The sequence below is a fragment of the Corythoichthys intestinalis genome, chromosome 19 (assembly GCF_030265065.1).
Source record: "Corythoichthys intestinalis isolate RoL2023-P3 chromosome 19, ASM3026506v1, whole genome shotgun sequence".
In the NCBI taxonomy this organism is placed as follows: Eukaryota; Metazoa; Chordata; class Actinopteri; order Syngnathiformes; family Syngnathidae; genus Corythoichthys; species Corythoichthys intestinalis.
Window position 1 is genome coordinate 21,358,135 of NC_080413.1, and position 12,399 is coordinate 21,370,533.

The 12,399-nt window shown below is 40.6% G+C and overlaps 1 protein-coding gene across 2 annotated transcripts in view; it reads right to left on the reverse strand.

The window, feature by feature from the left end:
* Positions 1–579: 579 nt before the first annotated feature.
* The window catches only part of tmem121ab (transmembrane protein 121Ab), a 132,435-nt gene continuing 120,615 nt past the window's right edge, over positions 580–12,399 (reverse strand). For both annotated transcript variants that reach the window (XM_057822667.1, XM_057822668.1), the window contains exon 2: positions 580–8,536. In XM_057822667.1, coding sequence (XP_057678650.1) covers positions 6,980–7,924 — 945 coding nt within the window. In that variant the 5' untranslated portion in view covers positions 7,925–8,536 and the 3' untranslated portion in view covers positions 580–6,979. The remainder of the gene's footprint in view (positions 8,537–12,399) is intronic.

Sequence of the window (12,399 nt, forward strand, 5' to 3'; positions counted from 1 at the left end):
TAATTACCGCCCGTTAACGCGATAATTTTGACAGCCCTAGTTTAAACATATTGTAACAATAGCATATTTATTAATTGATTTATTTTTATCGGGGGAAAAAAAAAAATCTACCAAAACACTTTTTTTTCCCTCCCCAACACTAGGGGGTGCTGCAGCACCCTCAGCACCCCACCTGCCACGGCACTGTGAGTGTCTTCTCAAAATATGGTCACCCTAGGTTTGATTGTATGCCCCCCTCCGTTGTTTTATATATATAGAATCATTAATCACTCTGGCGTGTTGACGCCATGGCTAAGGTAGCATATCGCTAGCCTGGCTAGGCTAGCGATATGCTTTTGGCTGGACATCGAACTCATTTGAATGTCTCCGCACTGCAAATTTGCGCTTTTCTGGCATTAAAACAAAAAACAAACACCCTTAATCTGCCATCTTATCCTATTCTAGCGATGAATGTGTTGCTTGTTTTCCTCGGGAGGGTTTCAAAATTAATGCAGATATGATGAAAGAGACAGTTTAGTATTTATGTGCACTGTGGCTTCTGCCATTCAAAGCGAAATGGATTTAGCTTTGTGGCGTAAATATTAAGGTATTATAATTCAGCTACATTTTCTATAGGTCTTGTACACAGTGAAGTTGTGGGCGAGTTGGAATATTTCCCTTATGAATTTATGCACTGTGCAATGTACCTGTACACGATTGACTGGTTGCATACCAATTGCTCTATTATTATTATTTTTCTATACGCATCAACCAATGGTGTACCGCAAGCAACACGTCACTTTTGCACATTAATATTCATAACGTTAGCAATTGTGGCTAGGCGGGTCAACCTCCCGTTCGTCCCGAATAGTAAATGAATGGAAATAGTGTACGAACGAGATGTTTACTGAGCTAAACTTACCAATTCTGTCCGAAAATGATATCCCTGATGCCAAATTCACCGGTAAAGATGTGGAAGAACATACAAATGTTCAGTTAAAGAGATGGCTTGAGTGTTGAGGGCTGAAAAAGACGAGCCGACCTGATCCAGAGTTAGCTTTTTTATCGACACCTTTTTCTCGTGTGCATTGCCTTATGCCACTGACAATGACATTCTCCTGTTTCAACAATTTATCCTTTACCACCTTATGCCCTGTCTTTCTTATATATTATATCCTCTGGTTGTTTCACGTCTCTGACCGTTTTTGGGGGCAATTTACATTGCTATTTTTGTGTAGTGATCGCAAATGCTACTTAGTGACAGCAAACGAACACTTAATGTTTTCATCAATAACAAATCTTGATTCTATAATTTATTTACACTTCCCCCTTATTAAAGTTTTTTTTTTTGTTTTTTTTTTTTACCACAGAAAAGGTAACAGTGGCAGTCAGATACCATTTTATTTTTTTTCAGGTCATTCATTGTCAGACAGAAGCAGCACGGCAAACGCCACGCTAAAAAATAAGTAAAAATATCAAAATGGCTTACCTCTTCATCCTCTGAAGGACCATGGTCCCCAACAAAATGTTTACTGCATATGAAATGTGAATGGCTTCTCTTTGCTGTCGTTAAACTGGTCTTTTGGACGTCCGTATTCTTCACATTTCTTCCTCTGATTTTTTGGTTTCGGGAAACGTATGAAGAAAACATCCTTCATATGTCTTAATGTCTAGAGTGGTTTCTACAAGTTCCATAGCAGCAGTGTTTGCTCGGTGTGTTATTTTTTTGAAAGATTAACAGAGAAAACAAGCAGAAATAATATGGTTTTTTTGCGAGGGCGTGCCTATAATGTCCTACTTCCGCATTACGATGGCGACGTAACGATCTAAAAATGCCATTCTTGCGGTACGCTATTGTCCTTGTAAGGACTAGGCAAGATACTGGATGTAGATGTAGATGATGTAGGACTATTGCAAGATACAAAAATAGCATCCTACAAACAAATACAGAGGACAAAAAAAATCATTTTATGATATATTCTCTCGCCAGACAAATTTCATTTTGAGTCTTATCATCAACATAAAAATGAGCAGCAATATTCTGAGAGATTTTCTTTATTAAAACATTGGCCTCTCACCCATAAATGTACAGGATAATCATAACGACAGCAATATCAAGATTATTACAAATCATAATTAACTCTTTTAGTGCCATTGACGACAATAGACGTCCACATATGGGGCTCATTTTATCCTTCTGCTGTGATTTCAATTAGTTTGTTACTAGAAGACGTTCAATCTATTTGAAGCCCTCCAAATGGATTGGATGTCTATTGCTGTTAATGGCCAGTCATTGAGTTAACTTAATAAGTCTGTTCAACTTGTTGCATGTATTTTTTCCTTTAATACTCTATGTAAATAAAACATTCTGTTAATACTTTGTATTCTTTCAAGGTCAGACTGCTTAGAGGAATGTACAGTTGAGAAACAAAATGTCTCTATTTTTTTTCCTGACATCAACACGTAGTTTTCTCTCATTTGCACTTTACACACAAACACATTTGTATTACAAAATGGTGTGTAATAAACAAACCCCCGGTGGCAAACAGGCCTATGTTTGCACGCACACTTGCAGGCATACAGTACATTATACATAATGGTGTGCATGCACTTACACGTTCACGCTCACAGCGCGATGCACACTGTGTGCAATTGTGTGTGTGCTCGCAGTGGACGGTCCAGTGCTGCTGTAGTGCTTCACTTTAATCAGATCTGTAGTTCCAAAGCGTCACAGTGCCCGAGGCCGCAGCTTCCACAAAACAAACGCACAAGGCCGAGTGTGGGTCCGCCATCGACCTCCTGCCGCACTACAGCGCACAGCAGCTCGCCGTGGCCGTTTGTCACCATCTGCTCCTCTTTGCCCCAATTGTGGGAAAACCAGGAAGTTAAACGTTCCCTCGTTTGGTGCTGGTACTAGTGACCTTTAAAAAAATGAAAGACGATCACAGGGAGAGGACCAATTTTTACACAACATAAATTTCCTGGTCCGCTAAGTTTGGAGTCTCTCAGCATAGTTCAATCTTTTTAAAACCTCTAAAGGGTTAGAAACACAATGCCGTGGTACCCTGACTTACGAGTTTTTTCACTTCTTCACCAAACTAACTCAGTCCACCTTTTTATCAAATGAATTTTCACATTTTAAAATGAATTGAAGCACCATTTATCTATTCTATCCCTCAAAAACATTTTTAATGAAACATGTTTTAAATAATTGTGGAAAATACAGGGGTTGGACAAATTAATGGAAACACATAACATTTTGGCATCATAATCATTGAACATAATTGTTAAAGAATGGCATGAGGAACATTCTAATGAAGTTGAACATCTCGTATGGTTGGCACAATCCCCAGACCTCAACATTATTGAGCAATTATGGTCTGTTTTAGAGATTCATTTAAGATGTCGATTTCCACTGCCATCGTCTCTAAAAGAGTTTGAGGGTATTCTAACTGAAAAATGGCTTAAAATTCCTTTGGAAACTATTCACAAGTTGTATGAATCAATACCTCGGAAAATTGAGGCTGTAATTGCCCCAAAAGGCCGACATACACCATATTAAATTAGTTTTTGTTGATTTTTTAAAGGTGTGTCCATTATTTTGTCAAACACCTGTATAATGAAACATATAATGTAAAAGAGTGTAAAGTTTAACAACTGAAAGTTTGCTGAAACAGCTTAAAGTCAAGTCACCTTTGATAACGCAACTGGATTCCAACGATTGATTGGCAACTGCATATATTTTTCAAAAAATTGGTGTGGGAGTAGGCTCCTTTTTTTTTTATTTATTTTTTTAAAAACCCTTAGATGCATAAGTGGGCCCAAAATGACCCGGTGAGGTTGTTTTCGTGAAATATCTTTCGAATTAAAAAATGTTATCATTTCATATTCCAGGTATTCCCAGAAAACATGTATTTTTTATTTTATTTTATAGAATGCCATTCACATTTTTCATTTACCTTTGATACATTTGAATAAATTGTAATTTTTGAATCACTATCCAAGCTTCCATGAGTGGGTCAATAATGAGCCACATGCATTTTCTATTAAATCCAATAGGAACCTTTGATTCTTATCAACTTTGGCTGTCAGAAATGAATTAACTGTGGACCACACAGACTAGGTACAGTGCTATCGGGATTGTGCATGAAGACATGCGGTCTGAACCTAGCCTAGAGAATTACAGCCAATAAAATTTGATTTTTTTCGATTTTGATTCCACTTTTCCAATTTTTCCTGTACTTTTTTTCTTTCGTTTTATTCACCAGCAGGCGTTTGCTTGTTTTTTCAATAGCTTAGTAAAATAATTAACCATGTACTCTCCCTCTAGTGGTTGGCTGGCAAATGGTTAGAAGGTGCTTGATTAGATGTGCAGCAGAGCCCATGTAGAGTGGGGCAAATAAGTATTTAGTCAACCACCAATTGTGCAAGTTCTCCTACTTGAAAAGATTAGAGAGGCCTGTAATTGTCAACATGGGTAAACCTCAACCATGAGAGAAAGAATGTGGGGAAAAAAAACAGAAAATCACATTGTTTGATTTTTTTTTTTTTTTTTTAAATAATTTATTTCCAAATTAGAGTGGAAAATAAGTATTTGGTCACCTACATGCAAGCAAGATTTCTGGCTGTCAAAGAGGTCTAACTTCTTCTTACGAGGTCTAATGAGGCTCCACTCGTTACCTGTATTAATGGCACCTGTTTTAACTCATTATCGGTATAAAAGACACCTGTCCACAACCTCACACTCCAAACTCCACTATGGCCAAGACCAAAGAGCTGTCGAAGTACACCAGAGACAAAATAGTAGACCTGCACCAGGCTGGGAAGACTGAATCTGCAATAGGTAAAAAGCTTGGTGTAAAGAAATCAACTGAGGGAGCAATTATTAGGAAATGGAAGACATACAAGACCACTGATAATCTCCCTCGATCTGGGGCTCCATGCAAGATCTCACACCGTGGCGTCAAAAAGAGAACCAGAACGGTGAGCAAAAATCCCAGAACCACACAGGGGGACCTAGTGAATGACCGACAGAGAGCTGGGACCACAGTTACAAAGGCTACTATCAGTAACACAATGCGCCGCTAGGGACTCAAATCCTGCACTGCCAGACATGTCCCCCTGCTGAAGATAGTGCACGTCAAGGCCTGTCTGCGGCTCACTACAGAGCATTTGAATGATCCAGAAGAGGACTGGAAGAATACGTTATGGTCAGATGAAACCGAAATAGAACTTTTTGGTAGAAACACAGGTTCTCGTGTTTGGAGGAGAAAGAATACTGAATTGCATCTGAAGAACACCATACCCACTGTGAAGCATGGGGGTGGAAACATCATGCTCTTGGGCTGTTTTTCTGCAAAGGGACCAGGACGACTGATCTGTGTAAAGCAGGGGTGTCCAAACTTTTTGCAAAGGGGGCCAGATTTGGAGTGGTAAATATGTGGGGGGCCGACCTTGGCTGACGTCCTTTACGCGGAACAATATATTTAAGCAAATTTTAGCAAGCCATTCTGTGTGTCACATTTGCTTTATTATTCTTTTTAAAATTAATCATTTCAACAATTTCGCAACTAGCATTCTCTTTCGACTCTCTGGCTCTTGTGAAATACTGCTGCTGTGAAATTAAACTAGCTTCAAAAGTTGCTTCAATTTCCCTGTAATCTTGTCATACATGTCAGCGTGTCTTGTTTGGTAATATCGCCTCACATTGAATTATTTAAAAACAGTGACTGTGTCTTTGCAAATGAGGCAGACACAATTGTTGCGTATTTTATTGAAGAAATAGTCCAATTTCCACCTATCCTTGAAGCGTCAGCTGTCGCATTCAACTTTTTTTTTTGTTGATTGTCGCCATTTTAGAAAATTGGAAGTCAAGGATCACACGGGGTAATGTTGCTTAGAGTGCTGCTGCCTCTTAGTGGGTAAATGAGGAACAGCATTTAGTGTGTAAGCTACTTCATATGCTGGTAGATGTACTGCTGACCAATTTATTAAGTCTGTGTGCGGGCCAGACGTTACTGACCTTATGACAGAGGCTGGGGGCCGGATGAAATTTGACCACGGGCCGCATTTGGCCCCCAGGCCGCACTTTGGACATGTCTGGTGTAAAGGAAAGAATGAATGCGGCCATGTATCGAGAGATTTTGAGTGAAAATCTCCTTCCATCCGCAAGGGCATTAAAGATGAGACGTGGCTGGGTCTTTCAGCATGACAATGATCCCAAACACACAGTCAGGGCAACAAAGGAGTGGCTTCGTAAGAAGCATTTCAAGGTCCTGGAGTGGCCTAGCCAGTCTCCAGATCTCAACTCCATAGAAAATCTGTGGAGGGAGTTGAAAGTCCGTGTTGCCCAACGACAGCCCCAAAACATCACTGCTCTAGAGGAGTTCTGCATGAAAGAATGGGTCAAAATACCAGCAACAGTGTATGAAAAGCTTGTGAAGAGTTACAGAAAACGTTTGGCCTCTGTTATTGCCAACAAAGGGTACAGAACAAAGTATTGAGATGAACTATTGGTATTGACCAAATACTTATTTTCCACCATGATTAGCAAATAAATTCTTTAAAAATCAACTAATGCGGTTTTCTGTTTTTTCCCACATTCTTTCTCCCATGTTTGAGGTTTACCCATGTTGACAATTACAGGCCTCTCTAATATTTTCAAGTGGGAGAACTTGCACAATTTGTGGTTGACTTAATACTTATTTTCCCCGCTGTATTTAAATCTTGATTGAAATTAAAAATTTGATTACATGCGGCCAACTGCAGCGCCATGTGAGTGTAATGAGCACTTGAGTAGCAATGTATCTGAAGTGTGTTCAAATCAAATTTTGCCTTGCAATACAAAACAAAAACAATAAAAACAAGAAATAGCTCGTATCCGGAAAAACATGTAAACTGGGGAAGTCGTAAGTCGAGATACCATATTGTACAATTAAAACAATTAGTCTTTAGACTCAAGTGAAGCTTTCACGTTAAGTTCAGTGATGCAGTTTGGTGGTCATGTGTCAATGACTTCCTGCGTTGGTGTGGGTTCATGTGGCAAAGTAGTGGCGTTGGGCAGCGTTTGCGTGTGGCTGACCGAGTTCTGCTGCAATTCCATGGCCATGGCGTTTTGTGGGTGTGGGAACTCCTTCACCTGCCTGCGGTACTCCAGGAATGTGGAGGCCTTGGTGGCGATTGCTACCACGTTCTTGCCGACAAATATAGTGGAGACTCGGCTGTCCTGGAAGAGCACCATATTGACCCCTCGGATCAGGATAGTGACCATGTTGATGGTGACCAGGCTTAGGACCGGGTATAGCATCATCTTCTGGGGAGTCATGTGCTCTCCCTGCATGCTGATCTCACTGAGTGATACGCAGGGGAGAATGAGGAGCAAAATGTAGCAGTAGAAGAACATTAAGCCCTCAGCCCAGATTGGGAGGCCTGTGCGTTGAGGCTCCCACAGATTTGCTTGGATGTCCAGCAGATCCAGTAAATCCAGCGCCACCCAAAACAAACGGCTGCGCATGTCCTCCTTTTTGCGGAAAGTCCTCACGTATTCCATGCTGTCAAGAGCCACGAGAACCAAGTATAAACCGGGTACACACACCGATAACAGTAACGTCAATGCCTTCCGGGCTACCGTTTCCAGACTCTTCCTGTCTGCCTTGCAATTCTGGAATACGAAGTAGAGCTTGATCTCCAGCACGAAGATGTATAGGAACCAGAGGATCATGGCGTACCCTCGCCGGGCTGTGCGGACCTCGGCCCCGACCCACACGGCCACGTAGCGTAGCACGATGAGAAAACAGACATCTCCGACCAGCACTATAATGCATACGCCGATCTTTCTGGGACCCTGGTTCTGCTCCACCAGGTAGGCGTCCATGAAGGCCATGCTGGTCATGATAACAATGGTGGTTAAGCACACATGGCGTTTGTCGGGGGGCGGCAACACCATGGCGAGCTCACCTATTAGGTCTCACTCGTCCTTTATAGCTTTTAGGGGATTGTTTTTGCTGGGAATGTTCCACCACAGTTCAGGAATACAGGATCACTTTGTTACTCGGCGCACTTCCATCGATTTAACTGGGCGCACCCCCCAAGCAGCAGTGCTGTGGGCTCTACAGCTGACACGCCATGACTGATGGTAATCCACACACACTCCCACAGTGGGCTTTGTCTAACAGACGCGTGACGGGGATTGGTGCAGTGCAGGAATGTCGAGAGAAGAGTTGATTTCGGTATAAGAGACGACATAGAACAGTGATTTTGTTGCTGGATTTATGCATGCACACGCATGCCGAAGATTCCTATACATACGTAGGCCTCCTGCAGATGGCGGCACAGCATGTGAGTGAAAGGAGATGGAGGAGAGAGCGAGGAGTCTGCAGTGGCCTGGAGCCTCCCCCCTCCCAAAGCCGCCATAAATCACAGAGACAGCAGGTCAACGGCCCGTGAGGCCTTGCGTCCTACGCCGGCATCCCCGCGGGGAGGCTCTTACACTAGGTTGAATATCCATCCTTGCCTCTCCCTCCTCCTCCTTCTTGCCACGTGGCCGCTTCTCCCCAGCCTGAAGGTAGAAGATGAAATGAAGAGGAGGGGGGTAATGGAAGGAGGGAGGGAAGGTGGGATAGAAGGAGAGAGAAAGCTGTCAGCACCACAGGGTATATAACATAGTTGTCATTGCCAGCAGCGACTGCACACATGAGGAGCCAAGTGATGTGTCAGCTTGGCACCAATGCATATAGGACAAGACAAGGTATAATAAGATTGCTTCACCTTTCTTTCAAGAGTGTGTCATATGTCTCTGGTCATCTAACTGCATGCCTTCTTATCCTCCAATGAAATTCCATTTAGCACACAGCACCCAGTGGTGTCATTTTGATAGCAGAGCCAATAGAGAAGCTCATTCACAAGTCACATACAGCAGCCGCTTACCCTATATCCCTTTTGTGCTTCATTTTTCCGCATCATTACCTTGCACTACAGTTTCAATTTGAGCCGGAGCAAATGAATAAACAAATACTTCATTTCCTTCTGGTTGAGGGAGTGGCAGTTTACAAAGTGAAACAACTACTACTGCTGTTGTACATTTAAATAGAATTCAGTGGACGCAGAAATGAACTATCACATTGGCATTTTGCATGCAGGTGGAGTTTTAGTCACTTTTTTTGAAGTTTCTACATCATGTCAAACTCATCTTTGTCAGCGGCCACATCGTAGTTGTCGAGTAATTGATCACATGATTTTACAATTATCTCGATAATGGATGAATTGATTAGAGATTATTATATATTACTAATTTTTTTAGCCTCTGGGTAGCAAATACTTTTACAGTGATACCTCGCTACTTAACGCTTCAAACTTCGCACCCTCAGTCCATCGCAGATTTAATTTCAATTAAAAAACAAACAAAACAAAACAAAAAATACAGATGAACTATCCCAAACCAATCGCATAGTCTTACTCGCTCCATCCCTCCCTCTCCCTGCTCTTTGTTAGTCAGGCACGTCACTGGAGTTGTTTATTAAAGTTAAGGATGATTGACAGAAGGTTAAGGTTTGATCTTGCCAGAGACGCTTACTTCAAAGTGCTGCATGCGTCAATCATCGTTTAACTTGTTAAACAGTTGCTGTGGCAACTCATTGTGTGTAAGTGAGCAGCTTGAGAGGATTTGAGTAGACCCACAAAGAAGCATTTAATAAAGCCAAGCATTTCTCTATTTCACGGTTTTTTACTTATCGCAGCAGGTTCTGGTCCCCATTAACCACGAAAAATGATGGATCACTGTATTTTCATTTTTTTAAAATGGGGAAACGAGTAAATATGGTTTTATTATTAAAAAAAAAAAAAAAAAAAAAAAAAAAAAAAGATTAAAAAAAGTTATGTTTTCATTTAAAGAAACACTTGGTAATTTCTCAGTTTTGGTTGATTTTGGCGACGCTGGAGGACGAAAGCGCTTGTCTTTTGCCTGAAAGAAGACTACGTTTCCCTTGAGAAGTAACGCTGTGTTTCCCATGAGGACGGGCGCACACCTGCAAAGTGTCGTAATCAGTAAATCAATCAATCAAAAATCAATCTCCGGGTCTCCTGTAGATGGATTAAACAACATTGCTGTTTCCAGCGGCTGTGTGAAGGATGAATGGTAATAAGGTAATGAATCCAGTTGTGGCTAAACTTTAGCATATGACGGTGTGGCTTATTGTGGCTACCCAACCCCACCCGAACTCGTCAGCGCTGACATGTTGACGGGGTGGGGGGCGAGTGAAAGCCGGGCTTTTTTCTTTCCATCTTCAGACAAAACTTTTTGTCTCTTTTGCTGCTCTGCCATCTTTGCAGGATTCGCGCAAAAGCGTTCACATCGACTTCCGTCTTTATAATGAATGGGGAAAGGGGAAGTGACGTATGCTGTAAAGCAGTCAGCACATTTGTATTTTTTTATGTGTGGCAGGGTTCCTTCCACCCTCCTCAAAGTCAGTTAGTGCCGGTAAAAGCGATACAGACCCCCTCAAGATATAAAAAAGGTGTCATTCAACTAGTTGTCAGTCGACATATTATCACAAATGTTATGAAAATGTTTTATAAAGGTGGAAAATTCACCTAGTGTTGCTTTAAACCAATAAAAAAATACAATAGTAAATGTTCTGATCGCTGGATTCATCAAGCTTTCGTTGAGGACTACAAAAAGGTAATTTATTTTAGCAAGAAACATGACGTTGACATTTGCAGGCCACACAAAATGATATGGCTGCTAAGTCTTGTTTTTCGCATGTGGTTTAGATGTTATGCTTGGAGAAGATGAATGATAGAACAGTTAAAGTCTAAGAACCTTTAGCAACAGCTATCTGTGTGCCGGGATCGAAGATGTCTTTAGACAGGATGCTGAAATTGTAATCTTGTAGTGGCAGAAAACCTCATCCGGCTTACTCGACACACATACAAACTTTATCTATGGGTCTCATCTCTTTCCATATCTTATTTGGAACAGTCTGGGTGTCAAGGTTCTTTGCAGTTGCAGCCAAGTTGCTGACAAATGACTAAAGTGCTGAAAATACTGTAAACGGCTAAACGCTAAAAGGGCGGAAAGTGTAAAAATAAGGGGGGGGGGGGCAAAGGTGCTTGCAACAAGTGCGAGGGCAAGAATCTCATGGCCAAAACTGTACAAAATGGGTTTACAAATTGCAAAACAAACACTAAATGATAAAAAGGGTGGAAATGTACAGTTAAAAAGTACCTTCAATATAAATAAGGCTATTAATAGAGGACCATGGTATCTGTTTAAAAAAACAATCATGTAATGTACTTGCCACATTGATCAATTAGCTGCATTACTTTTTAAATGTTTTTGTGGGCCAATGAGCTTGAATGTGCATTTAAATCTAATTATCTTGTCTCCATTGTCCATTTGAGGCCAGTGCAGCATACGTTAGGCCGTAGGCTTCAAACTGTGCAAGCTGTGCAATAATTGTAAAGCCATTAACTAACCAGCACCAGTTGCCAGCACCTGCGTAAGACAAATACCTCTGTTCTCGTACCAGTGGGTTTGTATCATTGGTCTCTTCCACTGAACTTTTTTAACCTTTTCACCTCAGTACGGTACTTAATACAGGTGCAGCAATGCGATGCTATAAAAATAAAATGTACTAACCTACTTTGGTAGCTTTTTATTTCTAGATCCACGTATGGCCTTTGGTTGCAATTTTATTTTGAATAATGTTCATCGGTGTTGTCTGCTCTGGTCAGTTTAAAATTCATGCTATGAAGATGGTCCTGGGAGCCTCATCACCACTTAATCAACAATGCTTCCTCACCTTGATAGCACTATAATTCAAAAGAGTACACGAGATACTAAAACTTGATGGTACATAAATCATACAGGAAGTATCAACATGGAGTTTAAGTTTAATAAAGAATATTTAAATTGTGTTAATGAAGCAGAAAATATTAGTTTATTAGTTCACAAAAGGGTGATTAAAAAACACGACACCAAAAAAGAAAAACATTACAAAATTCTAGCATGGACACGTGTTGAACATTACCCTCAAGTTTTATTTAATGCTTTACCAGTACCTCCGTGACATTGACCCCCCCCCCCCCATCAGACGCAAATATATAGAAAAATTATGTCATTTGTTTGTAGGGTTAGGCAACGTTGGAAACTGAGCGATTCTGATTCCATGTTTCGATTCCAGTTCCGAACGATTCTCGATTTCGATTCTTTTAAGAGGCAGGGTTAAAAAAAAAAAAAAAGGAAAAAAAAGAGGAATGGTCAAAAAATTCATAGTCTAAAAATATATTACTTTATATTGATGTTTTAAATTCTCGATTTATTTTTAAAAAAAAAAAATTGAATTTAAAATTTATTGTTATTATTTATTTGGCATTATTTGTATTATTATTTATTATTAATCCAATCAATATGAAATTGATCAA